This window comes from Rhinolophus ferrumequinum, chromosome 23 (assembly GCF_004115265.2).
Source record: "Rhinolophus ferrumequinum isolate MPI-CBG mRhiFer1 chromosome 23, mRhiFer1_v1.p, whole genome shotgun sequence".
Taxonomy (NCBI): domain Eukaryota; kingdom Metazoa; phylum Chordata; class Mammalia; order Chiroptera; family Rhinolophidae; genus Rhinolophus; species Rhinolophus ferrumequinum.
In genome coordinates this window covers 21818357-21839999 of record NC_046306.1, presented here as the reverse complement: position 1 = coordinate 21839999, position 21643 = coordinate 21818357, and the positions used below count along the sequence as shown (strand labels likewise).

Below are 21643 nucleotides of genomic sequence, written 5' to 3'. Positions count from 1 at the left end.
GCTCCTCCGAAAAAGCTGATGTTTCTGGGCTAGCGTGGCGGCACCAGGCCTGAGAGGGTACTGCAGCCATCCCCCTGACATTGGGCATCCCCTTCCTCACGGGTCTGGGGTAATGAGGGTACCCTCCTTGGAGCAGCCCTCCTTCCAGAGATCTTTTGGCCTTTGAGGCTCCAAAGCTGCCCAACCCCAGGGTCTTGCAGTGGTTGGCAGCTGGGCCTGGCTACGTGGCAGCCCCACTGCCCATGTGAGATGAGACTCTGGCACAGGCCATGTTTGCAAGGAAAACACTTGCAACCACAAGCAAACCTGTCCCTCCCCACATCCCTTCCCGGTGGGCCCTCCATATCAGGGAGCCTCATAAAGCAGCTTCCGCACCTGCGTGGGGCAGAGGAGGGCTTGGCTGGGTCTCAGAGTCTACCTGTTCCAGAAACCACCTGAGGTAGGACTGGGAATGGACTGGTACTCCTCCAAAGAGGAGCCTCGACTTTTCCATCTGTTTAATGGAGACCCTACTTCCAACTACCTTCCGCAGAGGGGCCCACCCCTGGTCTTGCTGTAGGACTCTGGGGAAGTGCTGCCCATTGATTGAGGAGCGTGGCCTCACAGGCCGGGACGCAGCCGTTCCGGGCAGTGGCCTCTCCTTCCCGCCTCGCTCCTCTCTCCCCGTTGAGCACAGATCTGCCCAATCAGCTGTGCTGGGTCAGGAGAGGCCAGGGGGCTGTGAAGAGCCCCACTTTCCAGACATTCTTTACCTGGCACAGGATGAGATGAGGATAGGAGCCACCCTGGTCCTCCCCTGGCTGGGTTCGGGGGGCTAGGGTGTCAAACGGGGCTGGACTCCTGGGATCTGGTGACGCAGCCCTGGGTCTCAGGATGGTGGGCCTGGACTCTTTCCTTGGGACAGGAAGCTGTTGTCCGTCTCCCAATCTGAGAGTGTCACCGACTTCCTCCTGCATGGCTTGGGTCCTGCACCAGCTCTAGTTTGCTCTGTGGCCTTAGGCAAGGCCACGTCTTCTCTGGGCCTTGGGGGCCATTTCCAGACCAGATCCCTTCGTAGTTCCTGACGAAGCAGGCAGGGGAAAGCGAGTCTTCCCAATGCAGAGATGCTAAACTGATGTGCGGGGCCTGGGGCAGGGGCGGGATCAGCACTCAGAGCTTGTGACCTCCAGGCTGCGTGTGTGGGGGGGGCATTCTGGACAAGTTCCCCGATGCTTGTTCCCACCCCAGGCCACAGATCTTAAGGGGCAGTGGCCAGGACGCCATGGCTCGGGCATGCGGGCTGGGCCTGCTGTTGGCTCTATTGCTGCCCGTGGTTGGCACCTCCATACCGGGCACCGTGGTCAGACTCAACAAGGCCGTGCTGAGTTACGGTAAGAGACATGATGCTGGGTTGTCCCATGTGTATCTGAGCATGAGCGTGTGCACGTGAGTCCATGTTTGCCTGTGTGTGTACAATCCTAAGTGTGCATGGGTATGTGTGAACTCAAAAGCCCCCTGAGGGTCCGGATCTTCTCTGTCACTGTGTCCCTGGCTCCCAGACAGCACCTGGCACAGTGCTGTTCAACAAATATTTATTAGGTGAATTCCTGAGTGCGGCTGTATGCGGTGTCCCATATGCCAGTGTGCCTGCTCACAGGTCCAGTCGAGTGGGCATGTGTCGGTTTGAATGGCTACTTTTACTTGTGTGTGTCGGAGCTTGAAAATTCATGGAGATGGGCCCTTGTGTGTACTTGAGTGTTGGATGGGTGCCTACCCATGGGCACATGTGCAAGTGCCATGGTGCCTGGATGTGTGTATACAGGTGTGGCTTCACAGCCTGGCTGTATGTGTGTGCGTGGGGAGCCTGCATGCACACATGTGCCAGGGAAGGCATGACTAGCAGGGAGCATGGAGTTAGGTCCCTGCTGGGCTCACAGTGACAAGAACCAGCCCCTGACCCGGCCCATCTCGGGCAAGACCGCTGTCCAGTGAATCTGCTCCACCCCCTGGGGAAGGCACAGTGAGAAAACTTAGGCCCAGGAAGGGACAAAATCTGCACACCTCCCTTTCCAGCTGCCCCTGGGGAGGCTTTTGGGGTCCTACTGAAGGTAGGTCAGGGGTGAGAAATCAGAAGCTGTTTGCCCCGAGGCCAGACCAAACTTAGATCATGTCAGACAGCAGGTCAGACAGCAGAAGGGACTGTCACTGGCCCAGGGTGCATAGGAAGCAGTGAGAGAGGGAAGCAGCAGAGAAGCAGCAGGGCCCCCTGGTGCACACACAGCCTTCTGGGACCTTGTATCCGGGAAGACGGGCGGGCGCTGAAAGGGGTCAGTGATCCGTGTTCGAGTGTGCCTGGAACACGGGGCCATGCACGGATGCCGACTGGCAGACACAGGCGGCCACTGCCCTCCACAGGCCACCCCCCTCCGCCTGTGCCACGTGAGCCTCCTTTGTCCCTGAGAGCCCTCCGGGCGTACCTGCTTGTGTTTGTTCTTGGCAGAAATCCGGCAGGAGGCCCATGCCTCTGCAAAGAGGTCTTTCCAAGGCCAGGTTGAGTGGCTTCTTAATGGTGTCTTTCAAATCCCTGTCTGCAAGTCCCAGAGTTCAAGCCCTGTGTTGGGGAGCACAGGTCCAGAGGCCTGGGTGTGAGTCTTGGCTCAGCCACAGATGGTCAGGCTGGAGAGGGGCATTGGGAGCATAAAGACCTTTATGCTCAGGTCTGGGGCAACTGAGGACGAGGGAGGCACAGGCGCTTCCCCAGGTTACACATGAGTCTGAGCACAGTTCAGGCCTCTTGGCTCATCCCACGCTCCCTGGCAGCACCACCACCTCTCATTTTAATTCCACTCCTGTTTCATCAGCATCTCCCTATGTCCAGCAGCACAGGTACACGAGGAAGTCCAAGGGCTGGGGAGCCAGGTGCGTCAGCCCAGATCTGACTTCCCCTTGCCACGTGTCCTCACTTCTCAGTAAACTGGGCATAATCCAGTACCTGTGCCATAGACAGAATTGTGAGGAAAAGCAAAGCCCCCAGAACAGGGCCTGGCACAAAGGAGGCCCAATAGAAGTGATAGCCATTATTATCCCCAAAATAGAGAGCAACGGAGGGAGCTAACACTGATTGTGCACTGAGCCATGGCAAGGACCTTATGTGATGGGTACCATTATGACCACTAAATTTATAGGTGTGGAAACTGAGGCACAGAGCAGCCACACAGGTAGTGAGTAGCAGAGCTGGGGTTTGCACCCAGAATCTGAGAGATTCCAGAGTCTTCAGCTTCTAACCCCTTTCATGGGCCCCTCTGCTTGGGGACTCGGGGACGTTCCAGAGGAAGTGGGATCCCATCAGAGTCTTGCAAAAGGTCAAAGGGTATTATTGTTTCTGAGGAATGGGGTAGACAGTAGGATTTGGAGAGGCAGAGCAAGAGAGGAAAGGCATGCCTTGGAGCCCTGGTGTGAGGAGAGCACCCAGGGAGGGCTAGTGGGGAGCCAGCTGGCCCCTGCGTGCCCTTGGACAAGCCCACCCCTTCCAGTCTGTGAGTCCTCTCTGCTCAGGGTGCAGGGCAGATGGTGGGTGGTGTGCTCTTCCTGGGTGGCTTCTGAGGGCAGCCTGACCTCACCCTCCTCTGGCCACAGTGTCTGAAATTGGGAAAGCCCCTCTGCAGCGGGCCCTGCAGGTCACTCTCCCACATTTCTTGGACCAGAGTGGAGAGGTGCTTCAGCCAACCAGGTGAGTGCTCCCGCTCTCCAGATAAGGTTGCTCCTCTCATCAGGTGAGTGTTCCCACCTGCCAGGTGAGTCCTCCCACCCTCTGGGAAAAATGCCCCAGCCCACTGAGTGAGTACCCTCATATATAGGTGAATGTTTCCCCATCAGCTAGATGAGGGCTTCCCTCACCAGGTTAGATACTCTCACCTATTAGGTGAGTGGTCACAGAGGATTTAGGAAATGGAACCAAGGTGGAAACAGGGGGGCCTGGCACTTTTGAATTAGTAGATTTCGGCCTCCGGGGGCCAAGACTGTGGCTCTGAATCCCCAGGGCTGGCAGGACCCTTGGCTACTGCCTCCAAAAGCTAGACACTGAATTTAGCCACAAATATGAGTATAATTTACCCCACACCCCCTGGTAATGCATGGAGACTCAAAGACAGAGGTAGGTGGGGGTGTCTCAAACTCAGACCCTTCCAGGGGTTGGGCCAATTGTCCCCATCCATGTGGGGACACAGACTCACTATTGCCAGTTCTCTGGAATCCTAAGAGAAATATATATAAAAAAATCAAGTTTTGAATGATGGCAACTAACTTAAAAACATTTAATACAGGTGGGTAAGAAAAGCTGCTGGCTAGAAGGCCCCCCAGTTTGAAGCCCCGAGGATAGGGCTGGGATGCTGCTCACGGCGTGGTTGATAACGGTGGAGAACTGGCAATGACATCAATACCTAACAATCGAGGTTCCTAAATGATTTGTAGTCTTGCCACATAAAGGACTACCTACCCCACTGCTCAGCAAATGACTGTTTACCTGTAGCGCGGAGGGTCCTTGTTTGTCGATGTGGGAACACATCCAGCATGGTTGTCGAGTGAAAAGAAAACAGGTTCTCGGTCAGCTTGTATCCTAAGGAGAGTTATGGAAGGATGTCACTCAAATACTAACAGTGAGAGGGCTTGAGGGTGGAGTTTTGATGTGACTTTTAAAATTTATACCGTTTGTAGTAGCTGAATCACTACCGACTACTACTGTGCAGGAAAAAAAAAGACTTTCATTTAGGGAAAAAAAGAAATAAAAAATTAGTTGGAAAGTGCTTAGCAATCAGAACAGGCATCTTTGAAGGGAGTGAGCTCCCTGTTGCTGGAGGGCTACAAGCCAAAGCTGTTGACTAGAATGTTATGGAGGGGATTTCTGCCTTTTGTAGGTCCTGAAGGCTTTCTTTTCCCACCTTCCCAGCTGTCCAGACTTCAGTCAGATACTGAAATCCCTCCAAGACCTGATAAATCACCTCACCAATTCCCATCCAGCACTGGGGTCCTCTCTGCATACTTTCCCTGCCAGCTAGTTGTCTATACATGGCTTGCATGCCCCCTATGATGGAGAGCTCACTACTTATTCCGCATCGCGTGGTTCCAATAGTCAGAAAGTCCTTTATAAAATCCACAGTGTGGATATGGTTCAGGGCACCCACACCAGAGTTGATTCCATGGTTTAAGGCTCCCCATTAAACCCTGCCACCTCTATTCCTATCCTGCAGAGTTCAGATTCTGAATGTCCAGGTGACCCACCTCCACCTGAATTTCATTGACGGTTTTGGGGTACGCTTGTTGGCAGCAGCCAATCTTACTTTCAAGGTCTTTCGGTGAGTGACTCTCTTTGTTGGGGGAGGGTCAGGAGGATTTCCTGGGATGATCAGAGTCATTTCACTTCTCCAACACCTTTAGTTGGATGAAACCTCGCAGTAGGGCTATGAGGGTTGCAGCGAATGGATTCATTGCTGTAATTACAATTACGTCCCCTCTTTCACAGTGCAAGGCACATAGTAGGTACTCAATAATATAGCTATCAGAATTATTTCTGTCCATCAGTCACTTTATATGCATTTAATTTTCAAACTATGAACTAGGCCTTCAAAGGGATCTCTTATTTTAACTCCTATTTCCTGACACTACTATTTTATAAGTGCTTACTGTGGGACAGGCTCCAAGCAGGGTGTTTTCACACGACTACCTCATAGAAAACTCAGCGCAGCCCTTATGTCCATTATACAGAAGAAGAAACTGAGACTCAGTATGAGGAATGACTGGCCCAGAGTCTCACAGTGAAAGGATATGGGGAGCCAGAGTTCATACCCATGTGCTGTAACGTCTGTGACCCTAAGTGGAGTTTGGGGGGTCAGATGCGACCATTTCTTGCTGAGTGGGGGTCCTGCCTGTGTCAAGTGTAGGGCAGGCATGGGCTGGGGATTTCCAATGTCTCGAATCGGTCAGGGTGGGCCTGCTGGGCGGTGCAGCTGGGGCTCAGGACTGATGTTCCTGCAGCGTCCCAGAGCCGCTGGAGCTGATCCTGCCCGTGGTACTGCTGGCCGATGCCCGCGTGGACCAGGGCTCCATCGGGACCCCCGTGGTCAGCATTTCCTCTTGCCTCTCACTCTTCAGCAATGCCATTGTGTTGCATGGCAACCACAGGTGGGTGCTGGGCTGTCGTGCCATTTCTCCACCTTCCTACTCAAGCCTTCATCCAATTGCCACAATGGGTCTGAGACCCCCATTATTACACCCGTTTTATGGCTGAGCATACTGAGGCTCAGAGAGGGGTAGGGACTTGCCCGAGGTCACACAGTGAGTGTGCAGCCAGAGCCTGTGTCCTCACCATGTGACAATGCACACTATAGCCTTTAATGTACTATTCAGGAAGGGATTCTGGGCTCTTATCTCTATTAGGGACCTCAGAGGGCTCCCCCTCTCTGCATAGATGGGGAGTCTGAGGCCTAGGGGGCTGGGACCTGCCGAACTGTCACCGTATGAGGTGGCCTCTCGTGTCCTCATCTAACACTAACAGCAGCTCCCGCTTCCAGAGCACCTGCTGTGTGCTGCTCATGTTCCAGGCCCTTTCTGAGCATTGTCTCACAATAACCCTGCCAGGAGGGTGTAAGTATTTCCCCCATTTTACAGGAGAACAGATGGAGGCACAGAGCAGTTAAGTGACTTGCCTAAGGTCACACAGCTGGCAAATGCTGGAGCCAGGTTCAAATGCTGACTAACTCACTGCCTGTGAATCCCCTCCATTTTGTCTCTACTTTCCCACACGTGGGCGGAGGCTGGCTGTGAGGTCGTTGAGTATTTTGGACTGGACTTTTCCCCAGAGAAAAGTTGGGTATAAATTACACTGGCGGCTTTGCCAAGAGAGACAGGACCGCAAACATTGACCCAGAGCTCAGGAGTCCTTCCCGTGTCTCTCCCTTAGCGTGACTCCCGCACTGCTGGTCCGGGTACAGCAGCACATCAAAGCTGTCCTGCGTAACAAGGTAAAGGATCCCCTGCCAGACCTCTTGGGAAGGAGGGCATCGCTTACCTCAGCAGGTGTGGTGAATGATGCAGGCATGGGGAGACTGGGATGGTTACTGCTCTCAAGCATTTATCTATCTATCTCTCTATCTATCTATCTATGATCTATCTATCTAGTTGGTTATAGAAGGCCCTTCAGGAAGCTCCTCCAATTTTCCCATGAGGGCAGGGAAAAGACTGGGGTGATGGTCCAGGGCAGTGACAGGGAGGCTCAAACAAGGGCGGGTTTGGGGGTGGTGGCAGAGGAGGGAGGCTCATTCTCTTGGGCCAGCCCTAATTCCATACTAGAGGGCGAGACGGGGGCAATGCTTTCAGAGCCCACGTAGCTTGTGAAAAGGAGATAAAATATAAGTGGACAAGGGCACGGGCACTGGAACCAGATCGATGTCTGGTCGGGCCTGGGTTTGAATCCTGATTCCGCTCCTTCCCAGCTTGAACCTTGGACAGGTCCCCGTAACCTCCCACGGCTCCTGATTCCACATCAGCAATGCACACAGTAAACATCCTGATAGGCTGGCCTGAGGTTGAGCAAATTAACAGCCATGAAGGGTTTAGGACAGCTTGCACATAGTGGGTGCTGCTGTTCTTGTTGCTATTTTAGCTCTTGTTCTTAGCTGCCTGTGGCTGACTAGGTGAGAAACGGTGCCCCAGGGGCCAGGGGTCTTCTGCCGAGGGGGAGCCAGCTGGGTCTCCATCTCTGCCCCTTTCCACCTCACCTCCAACTCCTTTAAGGGGCAGTAGTGGAGGCCAAATGAACCCCTGCATCCGTCCCACACCCACCTGGAGGCAGGCCTCAGCATTCCCATCTTGCAGATGAGAAAAATGAGGCCTAAGGGCTAAAGGCAGTATAGCCAGACCTGGTCCACTCCCCTGCTTCCTGGCCTCACCCGGCTCAGCCTCACCAGCTCTTGCCTGGACCAGACAGTGACCACCCTGGCCTTGCATTCTCTCCTCGGCCCCACTTTCTCTCACAGTGACCCCCAGCTTAACACGCTTCTCTGGCTGCCACTGTGCCTCGGAGAACTCCAGTCTCCCTGGCCTGGCTTGCTGACCACTGCCTGCCAACACCGCAGGTAGCACCCTCCCACCAGCTGGCCCTCTGGGCCCTGATGCAACAGGCTCCCTGCCTCGGTTGCCCAGGCCCCCTTGTGGCCACCTCTGCTGTGTCTCACGGCCCCTGTTCTTTCCTCGATGCCCACGGTCCCCAACTTCCCCTCTGACACCCTAGTGTTCAGAGGAGGTGCCCGAAGATGCCCTCTGGGTGGTGGAGGAAGGAAGGGATCCCGGGCCTTGATGTCCAGGTTGGGGGAGGCTTTTAGACAGGGATCCTGGACCCTCCCAGCCTTGCGCCCCAGCCCTGAGTGCCACCCTAACCCCGCCTCCTCTGTCTTGCTGCAGCTGTGCCTGGGCATCTCCAACCTGGTGCAGGGCCTCAATGTCCACCTGGGCACTTTAATTGGTAAGACTTGGGAGCCCAGGGAGAGGGGAGGAGAACTCTGGGGCCCCCAAGACCCTTTAAGCCCCCCTCTGGATCACGGTAGATCCCTGGGGGGTCAATGTAGGATGACTGAACAATTATTGATGAATTCTGTGAATCTCTAAATTCTAGAACCACATCTCGGAATGCTTAGCGTGTGCGTGTGCGTGCGTGTGCGTGTGCGTGTGTGTGTGTAGGGGGAACACATGCAGCTTGTAATTGCCTCCTCCCTTGCCTGGAGATTCCGACGCCCCACTTCCTCCTCTGGTTTTGCTCCCTCATCTCCTACATTCTTTGTCAGACTCTGCCCGACTCTCTCCCTTTCCCCTCCACTCAGGGCTCAGACCCTTATATTCCATTTCCTTCCCGACACCTCCTCCTGGAAGTCCCACAGGCTCCTCCCACTCAACATGTCCTTGACAGAACTCAAGCTCTTCTGCTCCCAAGTGCCCTTGCTTCTGTTTCCCTTCTCAGGGGCCACCCACCACCCAGAGTCAAGGCTCTGTCTCCTCTCCATCTTCCATCAGGCTTGTCCCACCTCTGGATTTTTCAGGGGGTCCCCATTATCCAGGGAGTACTAAGAATATACCAGGAGAAGGCTACTGTCTTAGCTAATCGCCCCAGAAACAGACCTTGAGGTGAGGATGTTAGTACAAGTGGCTCAAATGAGCGTGGTCCCCGGGCCACTGGGTGCGGAGGGAAGCAGTGAGACACGGGCAGAAGGTGTGTTAAGGAGCAGCTACTGCTGTGGGCTCCTGGGGCTCACTCCCTTTGGGGGGCTCTTGGAGACTGAGAAGAACACTCTTAACAAGCTCCCCGAGGGGCAGGAGCTGGGGTATATATCCACTCACTCCCATCAGTCATTGGTCACCGCCCCACCACACACACCTTCCTCCACTACCACAGACGCAGCTGGGCTCCCGGGTGCTTGCAGCTGGTCCACAGAGTCCACTTAGAGCTGTGGCCGCAGTGCGTCCCACGCGAGGCTCTGGCAGGACTTCATCTTACAACAGGACACGAAAAGCTATGAAAGTAGGTCAGCATCACCTTCTTTTTAGCGATTTATGTGTTTATCAGTATTTACCAAATACACTGGCAATTCCCCACCCATCCACAGACTGATCAAAGAATATATTCTCTGTAGATTTGGGGGTGATATGTTCTCGGTGAGCCCTGAACATAATCCAGGGCTTCCTCTGTTTTCTCACAAGCCTGTTTGGAAGCTGCTCCTGTTTGAAGCACACCTTCTCTCATCTGTTTGCTTTGCCTGGGAGTCTAGTGTTTCTCCCACGCCGCTGTCATTGACTTTGTGAGATCCAGAGCTGGTGACTGTTGGCAGTTGCACTTTGCAATCAGTCCATTGGCTTTGCCTTTGAGTCAGGGGTTTGCTTCTAACTCTCACACAGTCTGGGACAGGTGTGCAGGGGTGTGGGGGCAGGATTTGGGGAGCCAGCAGGGATGCCTGGCAGGGTCCACCTTTATCCATAGTGGAGAGTTCTTCAATGAATATTTTGATATTAAGGCAGCTTTGGCTTTCTTGTGCAAACTTCTAACAACAGTCCTATGAGATGACATCATCATCCCCAATTTGTAGATGGGAAAACCAGAGGCTCTGAGTCTGAAATCCTCAGCACGGTGCTAGAGCCATCCATGCACCAGCTCACCCTGGTTTTCTCCTCCTCACATCTACCCACTGCTCTGCCCACATTTCACAGCCCAGTTCAAAGTCACCTTGTCTGGGGAACATTCCTGGATTTCCCCCACTCCCCTCACTGCCCAACCTCCATATTACCTTAATAGGAGGTACCAACGGGTCAAGGAAACTGGATTTGGAAACGAAGGACATGAGGTTAAATTCTGGCCCTGCTGCTCACTTGCTGTGTGACCTTAGGGAAGTAACTCCATCTCTCTGAGCCTAACCATTCCAATCCAAAAAATGGGGATCAAAATCCCTGCTTACCCCATGGGTTGCTACAAGCACAGGTTCAGTGCCTGGGGTACAATAGGCTCCACAAATGTTAGTTCTTCCCTTCTTCCTCCTCAGCAGTGTTTTCTCCTTTAAGATTCCTTGTAATTGGGTTCATACCAAAAACCAGCCCTTGCTTGCGTCTTGAGGAATTAAACAAGTCAAGTAAAAGAAATCTAAGTGTCCAGCCTTGGGGGACTGTTTACATGAGTCATGTACACCTAGAGCACGGAGTGACAGGAGCCATTAAAAAGCATAGTTTAAAGGGGCGTTTAATCACCAAGCAACATGCCTGGGAAAATACAATATAATGAAAGCTAATATTTACTGTAGTGTCTTTAGCTTCATTTTACAGATGAAGAAACTGAGGCAGTTTGCCTTGAGAGCCTGTTCTTTCAACTAAGGTATAATGTCATTCTGTAAAGACAAAAAAAAAGGACCAAAGCTATATATAGCTTTACTCCAGTTTTACAGAGAGAGAAGGAAAAGTTTATTTTTGTAAAAGAAAATACTGAAAAAGAAATTAGATTCGAGGTTATATTACTTCCATCTTCAAAAAAATTTTCTATATGTCCATAATGAATAGGTATTATCATTTTAAAATTTTAAATGTTTTTATTCATTTTTAAGACATAGAGTAATTCACCCTTTTGAGTGTCTTCTGTGAGTTTTAACAAATGCATACAGTCACGTAACTACCAACACACTCAAGATACAGAACATTCCACCAGCCCCTAAAATTCCTTTGAGCTGCCCCCCTCTTCCCTCCCCAATCTTTGACAACCACTGATCATATTATACTGCTTTTACAATTATAAGAAATTTCCAAAATATTAGAGAAAATAAAATTAAATCCAGAAGAGACAATAGAAAATCAGAAAGAAATTGAAATGGACACACACTTGCATTAAAACCTATGGTATCCTGAGTCTTTAGGGGGAGGAGCTACTGGCTTTCCTGACAGTGGGGTGGAGCCTTCACCTGCCGTGTTGTCTAACCTCGCCATGACCAGAGATATGGTTCCTGCAAGTGATTCATGCTTTGTAACCTTCTCAGTCAGAATATTCTGAGCCTTGGGGGAACCCGCCATGTAGGAATTGGGCTCTCAGCTGCACCTCCCTTCAAGACCTCCTGAGGGTCTTTGGGGTGCAGGCACTGCTGTGCTCTGCACTGAATGACCCAGGGGCCTGTGCCTTTTGAGTTTCTGTAGGAGGCATTGATACCGTGGTGTGTGTGTGTGTGTGTGTGTGTGTGTGTGTGTGTGTGTAAAATGTGCTCCTACACTTACAGGACTGTGGTGACGACTGAATGAGACAGTATAAGTCAAATATCTGGATCTTGGTAAACGTGAGCTCCCTTCTTTTTCTGTCGTTATTTCTTGCCTTTGGCAGGGGGTGTTTGTGCCTAGTGTGACCCTTCTCCTTCCTTCTAATTTGGGGTCTCTAGTCTTCTATCCAGTGGGAAAGCAGAAACCAAAATTGTTAGAATTGTGTCTAAACTAAGAGTCCACAGGTTGTGACTGCCTGAATTTTGGGTGTGTGCACTTCGCAACTTTAGTTTGCTTCCTCGAGAGTCTTTCCCCCTCTCTGTTTCTTGGGCTGGGTCTGCCTAAGTAACCTAGTCAGATAACTGATTCTCCTGCAGAAATGAGGCGCTGGTAGGTGATGCTAAGTATGTCATCTTTTCTTCTTTATTCTGTTTTCATTTAGGCCTCAACCCTGTGGGTCCTGAGTCCCAGATTCGCTATTTCATGATCAATCCTCCCAACGTCACTAAGGACTACATTTCCTTGGATATCAACGTAAGTTCCTCCTTGTCAGCCCAGAGCTGGAGGCTTGTTGCCTCTGGAGTCCTTGATGTTCTGGATGATTCTTAAAGGAGCAGGGAAGTTGAGGGGAGAGAAGCTGGAACAGCCTTCCAGGTGTGAGACTGGACATATGGCATCTTGGGGTGGGTGGCATCTCAGAGCCCAGGTTCTATGATGGAGTCACCTCCCTACTGATGCCCCACTGCTTGTCTCCCTCTCCCCCACCTCCCCATAGGCTGTTCTTTTCCTGCTGGGCAAGCCTATTGTCCTGCCCGTGAATGCCACCCCCTTCACGCTGCCAGAGCATGTGGGCATCAAGAGTACCATGGCAACCGTGGGTCTCTCCCAGGACCTGTTTGACTCTGCCCTGCTGCTGCTGCAGAAGGCTGGTGCCCTCAACATGGACATCACAGGGCAGCTGGTGAGGGCCGGACCTGCTGCCTGGGGCACATGGGGCAGGCGCACCCTGTGGCCCAGCCGAGGGAGAGCCCACCGAGGCCCAACTGTGGGTGGGTGGGGCGGCTGGAATTTTGGGGCCACAGGGTGGCTGTTTGAAGGGTTAAACGGGAGTTTGGGGGAGACAAGAGGTGGTCTAGCTTGGGGAGTGGCTGCCCTAAACTTTGTCATGGTGTTGAGGGGGTTTTGATTTCAGAAGTCAGATGACAACCCGCTGAACACTTCCATGCTGGGCCAACTCATCCCTGAGGTTGGTGACATTTCTGGTCATATCAGGGGCCAAGAACCAGGATTGGGCTGGGAGGCTTTCTGGGTTGTAGGATTTCTGCTGACTCATATCTGTTCCAAGTGGGGTTCAGCATCTACTCTTACATCTGCACCCCTTCCATCGCAGGGATGGCCCCGCTTGCCCAGACATCACGCTACTTTCTTTTCCCTGTGGAAAAATGCTCAAGCACTGCTCTCTGCTTGGGGTGTTCTTTCTGCTTCCTTTCCCTTATCCACCTTCAAGAGCAAGCTTGGGAATTACCTCCTAGGGGAGGACCAAAGCCCTAGTCTGGTCTAGGAGGCTCCCTGAGCTCCCATGGCCCCCGAGTGTCCCTCCCTTTTAGCACAGATCACACAGGCTATGCCTGTTTTCATGCCTCTTATCCCAGACGGGGCATCCCCGAGGGCAGGGGTCTGTGGCGGCCCCGTCTCTGTGGGCTTGTCAGGTACAAAGGGTGGCTTGATCAACATCAGAGGAATGACAAGGACAGACAGAGACCATCTAGCCTTGGTCTCCAGGTGCCCTCCTTCCTTTCTCCCTCTCCGCTTCCCCAGGTGGCGCGCCAGTTCCCCAGTCCCATGCCCATGGTGCTCAAGGTGAGGCTGGGTACCACGCCTGTGGTCACACTCCATACCAACAACGCCACACTGTGGCTGCAGCCTTTCGTGGAAGTCCTGGCTGTGGCCTCCAACTCGGCTTTCCAGTCCCTTTTCTCCCTCAATGTGGTGAGTGAAGTGGGCTGCGTGGGGCTGTCTGGGAGGGTGGCAACTCTCAAGTAGACCTCACTTCCTGCCTCACTCTTCTCACTTGTTTTGTTCTGTCCGCACTGGTCTCCTTGCTCTTCCGTCAATGTGCCGGGACATCCCTGCCTTTGCACATGTCGTACCCTGCTCCTAGGGCACTCTTTCCCTGGCTCTTGGCATGAGTGGCTTCTCCTCATCTTTCAGGTCTCAGCTTAAACCCTGAGAAAGATGGTCCTCAGTAACCCTTTCCATGCCACCACTCTGCCTTTGTGGCTCCTACTACTCTCTGAAAGCATCCTGTTTGGTTACTTAGGTTATTGTTCACCTCCCACAATGGCCTGTGATGCCCAAACACCTGAATGAGTGGGGGGATGGGTGGGAGGCAGGGGTCACTGGTGGCCAGCTGAAAGCGCCCACGTGGCTTTGTGCCCTTTGACCCTGATCTCCCCACATGTCCAGGGAGTGAACCTCAGCCTCCAGCTCTCCATGTCCAAAGCGAAGCTTCAGGGGACCACGTCTGTGCTAGGGTAAGCAAGGCCTCTGGACCCAGCAGCCTCAGTGTGTTTCTCTGTACAGTGGGCCCTCAACCACCCGTCACGGTGCCACCAGTCACAGGGTCAGAGGAGGTTGGAATGTAGGTGCAGTACTGGGGGCTGGGGGTGGGCCCTGGGTCCTGTCTCTAACTCTCCCTTTTCCCTTTCAGGGAAGTCCAGCTCACCGTGGCCTCCTCCAATGTGGGCTTCATTGATGTGAGTGTGGGGTCGGGGTCCCCAGAGCCCCCCTCACTGGGTAGGGCAGGCCTTGGGTCTGGGGAAGGTGGCACCTGTATGTGCCGCCATAGCCAGCCTTCCTCCTGGGGTGCTTTAGGACAGTGGTCAGGCAGTGGACCCACTCGTTGACAGTCAGCCTTTTCCGGGCTCTGTCCGCTGGTCAGCTGGTCAGTCAGCCTTGGTTCTTCCGTGGGGTCAGTCAGCCTGGCCTGCCTGTCATCCTGCCTGGTGGGCAGTGACTCACCAGCCAAGAGTCACTGAGACCATTGCTAATCAGACAAGTCAGCGTCAGACCGCGTTGCTGTGCCTTTGGTCACATGACATGGCTGAGTTACCATCATCAGCCTTTGTTGGTTGGCTTGTCAGTCAGTACCCCCGTCCGTCTATCCATGGTCAGCCCATGTGTCCATCGTTTAGCACCAACAGCGCAGCAGCCTTCTGGCACCAGGCAGTCTGCCAGCCACCTTTAGGTTACACTGTAAGTGTCAGTCAGCCAGGGGCTGGTTTTTCACACTTCCCCTCAGGCGAGCAGTTCCTGGGTGCCTGCTGCTCAGAAGGCTGATCTGGCCGCAGGGGGTTGTTGGGCTCTGCTTGAAGCCAGGACAGGGGTGACCTGCCCTCCTCCCTGCCCTTGTGCCTCTGCCATCTGTGTGTCTATGTGGCCTGCCTGTCCATTTCTCCCGGCCCCTCACTGGGGTGGGCCTATGGTTACCCATCTCCCTGGCTCCGCGGCTGCAGACGGATCAACTGCGTGCGCTTGTGGGCACCGTGTTCGAGAAGCCCCTGCTGGACCACCTCAATGGTGAGCTCTGCCCTCCACCCCAGGATGGCCCCTCTGTTCCCCTCCTGCGCTACACCCACTCCAGGCTCAGTCCCAGCCCCCTTCCCACCTCTCAGGCTCACAGATTAAGAGGGTGGCCTGTGGAGTCCAGCTGCCTGTGTGCACATCTTGGTTTGGCTGTTTAGCAATTGTATGATCTTAGCTAAGTTCCTTTCCCTCCTGAAGCCTCAGTTTTCCATTCTGTAAAATGGGTATGATAATAATGGCCGCCCCCTCCTGGGTGTCTGGAACTCAGTGTCACGATGCACAGAGGACTTCAGCACTGGCTGCGCTCCACGTTGTGCTCTGGCACCGCCTCCCAGCTGAACATGTTTACTCCTTTCCTTCCTGCAGCTCTCCTGGACATGGGGGTTGCCCTCCCCAACGTGGTCAACCTCCACTATGTTACCCCTGAGGTCTTTGTCCTTGAGGTGAGAGTCTGTAGGTGTGACCAGAGGGGCCTCCTCCACCCTTGGAAGGAGGCTGGGCTCAGAGAGGTGGGGGTCACCTCTCTCTCTCCCTATAGTGCGAACAGTGGGGCTTTGGGGTCAGCCAGGCCTGGGGGTGCTCCCTGCTCCTGCCAAGACCATGCCATGAATCCTTAGTTGCAATGAGATGCAAAATTCAGGATGTCGAGAGCCACTGGTGGGAGGGTTTCACCCACTCTTGAGTCCTCATCAAATATCACACCAGGCCACACTCAAGAGCCTTTAATTATCCCTTGATTCTGTACTCCGGGGTAGGCACAGCCCCTTTGGTGTCTAGGGGAGGATGGCAGAGGGGGTCCTTCCAGCTTTGTACATAAACCTCTGCAGGCTGGGTGGGGAACGGGCTTCCTGACCCTTCTAAAATCACTTTCGCTGATCAGAAATTGTGGCCCCAGGGTGAAATTTTGCCCATTGCCCAAGGTAAGATTCTACAACTTCCTTCTGTTTCACTTGGGATATAAAAAGGAAATATTCTTCCTAATTCACTCAACAAGACATGCATAGGACATAAAGCTCAGCCAAGGACCCTCCAGCCCAACGTCTGAGTGTTATTCATGCCCCTCCACTGATGTCTTTCCAGGAAGGGGCCCTTGTTGCTTAAGAACTATGGTCCCAAGGCACTGGGGATACCCACTGCCCTAAGAAGGAAGAATAGGCACATGGAGGAGCCAGGGTGATTAGTGGGAATTTCCCCAAGACGTCCCCAAACAGGCGTGGTCAGTGGCTGACCCACCGTGACATTCACAAATCCAGCCAGTTGGGTCCGAAGTTAAAAGTCTCTAGACCAGCACTGTCCAGTAGAACTTCCTGCAAGGATGGACCTCTGCACTGTCCAGCCACTGGGCACACGTGGCTACTGGGTACTTGAAATGTGGCCAGTGCAACTAAGGAGCTGAATTTTAAATTAAATTAAATTTCATTTCACTTAAATGTAATTAGCCACTGTGACTAATGACTACTGCGTTGGACCATGTAGGGGTTACACGTGGGCAGGGGCAAGGTCTAGCTTGTTCTCTGCTGGGTCCTCAGTACCTGGTACAGGGTTTGGCTTGTAGTAGAGGCTCAATGAAAACGGGTTGAGCGAATGAATGACAGATCAGCAGGCCCTGCGGGACATTTCTGCAGTGCAATGCAGAGAGGAAGGGACACATGGGGGATGCCTGGCTCTACTGGGGAGACTTGGACTTGGAGAAGGCACTCAGTGGTTTGGAGTCCCAGCCATAAAAAAGTGGTGGCACCGACCATGTTTGGAGCACGCATCAAAGCGGGCACCATGCGGAGGGCTCTGCCTGCGTGATCTCACTGCATCCTCATAGTAGCTTTTTGAGGTGGGTGCTGTACCCATCTCCAAGTGACAGAGCAGGAAACTGAGCTCAGAGAGGCAGAGGACTGTCCTCAGGACACACAGCAAGAGTGGCAGAGCATGAATTTAGAGACAGGCTGATGGGGTGGCTGGGGGGTCCTACCAGTCCTTGTGTGGCCTCTGACCTGGCCCGTGGTTTTCTTTGCCTTTCAGGGCTATGTGGTGGTATCCAGTGGACTCCTTTACCAGCGCTGAGGCGGGACCACTGGGAGAGCTAAGAGTGGGCCAGCTCCCTGCTCTGGAGACCCTCTTGCCTCAAGCCACTTGGGAAACTGAGGCAAAGCCACACTTAGTCATCTGCAGCAAGCTGGATGGCCCAGCTGGGCTGTTTAATCTTCACTGCGTGCATGGGTTCCCTCCTTCACTTCCTCCCATCCTATCCTTCCCCCGCTTCTCCCCGCCCTCTTCTCTCACCTCCCCCACCTCCTTCTTTCATCTCCCTCATTGTGGGGAGCACATCACTCCTCCAGGCTGTACAGACCTGTTCTTTCTTGCATTAAACACCTTCTCTGAGCTGTGACTTCCAGCCAGCCCCAGTGAACTCTCTGCATACCTAAGGCCAGTTCCCTACCTGCTGTCCCTGGCTCCTGCCTGTCCCTGGAGCCACCAAAGCTGCCTGGGAGAAGAAGAAGATGTGACCACATCTCTGTTGACCTTATCTGTTCACTCCATCACCTCCATGCCCAGGGGAGCTCATATTTTGAAAGAGAACCCTGGAGAACAACACGGAAGAGCTGGAAGTTATGAATGCCATGGTGACAATCTAGGCCCTTCTCCCTACCTGGTGGCACGTCTCATGCCTTTTCCACTCTACAGTGTCACATCCCATCTTATTCCTAGAACCTCATAAGAGCTGTGTGAGTCAGACAGGCAGGGTGTGGAGTCCCATTTCACAGATGCAGGGACTGAGGCCCAGCAAGGAGAAGAATGCTCCCAGAATCTCAGAGCTGGATCCCGAGGACTGCAACCTTCCTAGAATCCAGACATAAGATGTCTCGTTCTATCTTCTATCACCAGCACCCCAACCTGGGGTTTACCTTTGGGTCACGAGTCTCAGGTGATGGGGAGTTTCCTGCATTCTCAGGCAGCTTCTCCATCTTTGGTTTACTCAGGTCATGAGCAAGTATTTTGTTTGGAGGAGGCAGGGCCTTCTGGGCCTTTTGGGCCTATGGCCTCACCAAATATGTCTAATTCCTTTTCCCTCCAAAAGCTCTTCAAACCCAGCAGGTCATATACAACAAGATGACCTGGAGAAGGACCGAGGATGCAAACACTAGCAACCAAAGCCGTGTGATTTTCTCCCCTACATAAGCTAGTCTCTTAGCCAGAGATACTATTCCTTCCTGCCTAGATATAAGAATTCATTTTCTGTTCATGTTTCCCCGGGGAGTAAAATGTGCCCGAATTTCTGCCATCAGTAAGCAAAGCCTTTGGTTCTGCGTAACACCTTTCCTGCCATACGAGTGATAGGTTCATCCCTAAAGTCTCAGTGTGACAGGCTGAGGGGCCTGGGACCAGCCCAGAGTCTTGGTGGGGAGGAGATGAGTGGAAAGGGGGAGACTGTAAAATCCAGCCTCAGGATTTTGCTCAGGACAGCATGGCTTTTATTTCATGTGGTCGCTTAGTTAATTAATCCATTAATCCCACTTTTATTGGGACTTCACATAGCCTCAGCCCAAGGCTAGGTAGTTTGGAATACGGAGACAAAAATTTTAATATGCAGACACAGTCGATAAAGGAAGTAATGACCTAGAAAAACATCGTGAGCTCTATGTGCAGGTCGTATCCATTAAGTGGCCTTTCAGTCCAAAGATCCAAATGTCCCTGCCCCCTCCCTCTCTCCCTCCCTCCTTCCCTCCCTCCCTCCCTTCCTCCCTCTTCCCCTCCCTCCCTCTTCCCCTCCCTCCCTCTTCCCCTCCCTCCCTCCTCCCTTCCCTCTCTCCCTCCCTTCTGTCTTCCCTCCCTCTGTCCCTCCCTCCCCCCTCCCTCCTTCCCTCCCTCTGTCCCTCCCTACCTCCCTTCCTCCCTTTCTCTCCCTGCTCCCTCTCTCCCCTCCCTTCTTTCTTTCCTTCCTTCCACCCATCTATTCATCTGCCCACCTGTCAATCCACGCACCCACCCATTCCTCGGTCCTTGCATCCTCTCACTCACACATCCACCCATTTATCAATCATTTTCCAACAGGCTAGGTCTTTGTACCCACGATGTGTCTGGATCTATGATATATATTCTTGTAAGAGGAGGGGGACACAACATCTGAGTCAAGCTCTGTTCCTAGACGAAAGCTGTGTTCTGGTCAGAGAGAGCCGGGCCAGATCCTAAGGGACCATTCAGTCATTCAGTTCGGAGCCTGCTGGCCGCTGGCCGCTGGCTGCTGAGAGGCCAGCAATCTGGGTCGAGTCAGCAGGTAGAAACCACATAGTAGCTTAAACAGAGAACATTTCATATGAGGAATTATTATCTGGTGAACGAGTAACTCTATGCTAGAAGGGAACTCTGGTACCCCGGGGCTGAGGGAGAGTTCCCAAGGAAGGAAAAACGTGGAGGAGCTCAGACCGCACTGGAGAGGGTACTGTTGAGCTGGCCCGGAGTTGCTGGGCAAACCATAGGCATCAAAGACCTTCAGAGCCCACGTGCAAGAGTGCAAGTGGCATGGTGTGAGGGGAGGAGCATCACGGGGAGGGGGCTCGTGCTTGCAGATGTAGCAGCTGCTCCACGAGTGGCCTCGCAGGGCTCTGACAAAGGGAGTCCGGTCACTGGGTGGGCAAGAGGCCGTCAGAGTGGATGTGCCAGAAAGATGGGGGTTGGTGAGGTCTTTGGTTTCTGTTAGGTAAGGGCCACATGCAGAAAGGCTGTCCCCAAGGTGCAGCTGCTAGGTCGCAGAGGGACCACATTCTGGGCACCCCGGGAAAGACTCTGTTTCCTTAAAATAATTTTATTTGTAGGGAGCTTGCCACCTATCTGGCCACTGGAACTTGGTTGGGACCACTTTACTTTGAACTTAAGGGAAAAGGGGATGGCATGACTGTTCCTTTTCCTGCCCAGAATTACTATTATTATTCTGTCCTCTCATCATAAAGAGGATAAAACAGTGGTCCAGGGACGTTGAGGGGGCCGCCCAAGGCCACACAGCTTGTGAAGGCAGTGGCTGGGCTGGGGCCCAGATCCCTGAATCCTCACAAGGGAGTTTCCCCAGCTTCCCCCAACCCCATGTCCTTCCGACCTCTGCGTCCCCGCACGATACCCAGGACGGCCCTGGGAGGAGGCAGGGAGGGCCAAGTGACCACAGGCACGCTCTGGTGGATTTGCTTGCTGGAGGAGGAGGTGAGGCCAGCCTGGCCCACTGTCGCTAGGGGCAGATCCACAGATATAAAACGATGCTATCTGTAGACTGGCTCCTGCGGCTCAGGGCCCAGATCAGGACAGAGACTGGCTGGGCTGACCTGGGTCCTTCTCTCCCCTGTCCAACCTTGATTTCAGCCCCGCTGACCTCAGGCAGGTCCTTGCCCCAACCCCCTGCCTCAGTGGCTCCATGTACAAAATGGACAGAGCCGCTTTCTCGATCTTCCAGACCTGTGAGCTGCCTGTGGGACGGATGAGGAACACCTTAGTTCTTCAGCAGCCCCCCAGGACTGTTCATTACCCTTGAGGTGACCCCAGCCGGGCCTCCCAAGGGCCTCATGGAGAGCAGAGCGGAGGCTGGGCACCCCAAGGCTGGGTTCTAGTCCCAGCTCTGTGGCCAGCTTACTGTGTGGCCCTGTGGGCATCCTGCCTTCATTGCCTTTCAGCTCTGAACGTTGAGAGAAGCCTTCCCCCACCCCCTAGCATTTATCACCACCTGGCATCTCTTCCAAGAGCATCTTGAGGCTACCCCACTGGACGATTAGCTCTTCATACGTGACTCCCTGGGGGAGCACGAGGCCCGGTGGTTTAGCCAACGTGTCCCAGGCCTTTGCACTTGCTGGCCCCCTGCTGAGACCCCTTTCCCCTGGCTTGCAGAGCTGGCTCCAACATCCCCACCCCAGGGGTCCGCGTTCTTCCCTCCCCGCCTGTCCTCCTGGTTCAGTGGCTGCCATCACCCTTTCCTCCCCAGGAATGACCTGGCTTTGTGATTGCTGACTTATGGAGCGCCCATCTTTCCCTGGAGGTGCCAGGAGCCCTCTCAGGACAGGAGCCCGAGTGTCTATTCACCGAGGCATCCCCAGTGCCCTGTACAGTCCCAGCTGCTCAATAAATGTTTGTGGAAGAAACGGATGAGTTCCAACTGTGTGCCCAGCCTTTCGGGAGGCTCTGGGTCTAGGGCAACGTGAGCCCTGATGCCCACTCCAGTGACCATACCCCCCACCGCCCAGGGCCCATTCTTCTGCAGTCACCGGGTTCCCCAGACACCTTCATCCTCTGTGCTATTTACGTTGGCACAGACCGAAGCGTCACGTGAACACTGGGGCTC

General features: G+C 53.6%; 1 protein-coding gene across 1 annotated transcript; it reads left to right on the top strand.

Annotated features, from left to right (window-relative positions):
- Positions 1-347: 347 nt before the first annotated feature.
- On the top strand, positions 348-18084 carry BPIFB2 (BPI fold containing family B member 2). The gene is made up of 16 exons (XM_033095025.1): positions 348-439; positions 1228-1370; positions 3616-3709; positions 5226-5330; positions 6010-6156; positions 6935-6995; positions 8434-8494; positions 12188-12279; positions 12521-12706; positions 12938-12991; positions 13564-13734; positions 14212-14279; positions 14456-14501; positions 15261-15324; positions 15697-15773; positions 17347-18084. Exons 2-16 carry the CDS (start codon positions 1262-1264, stop codon positions 17386-17388), a joined length of 1377 nt encoding a protein of 458 aa, XP_032950916.1. The 5' UTR covers positions 348-439; positions 1228-1261; the 3' UTR covers positions 17389-18084.
- The last annotated feature ends 3559 nt before the right edge of the window (positions 18085-21643 follow it).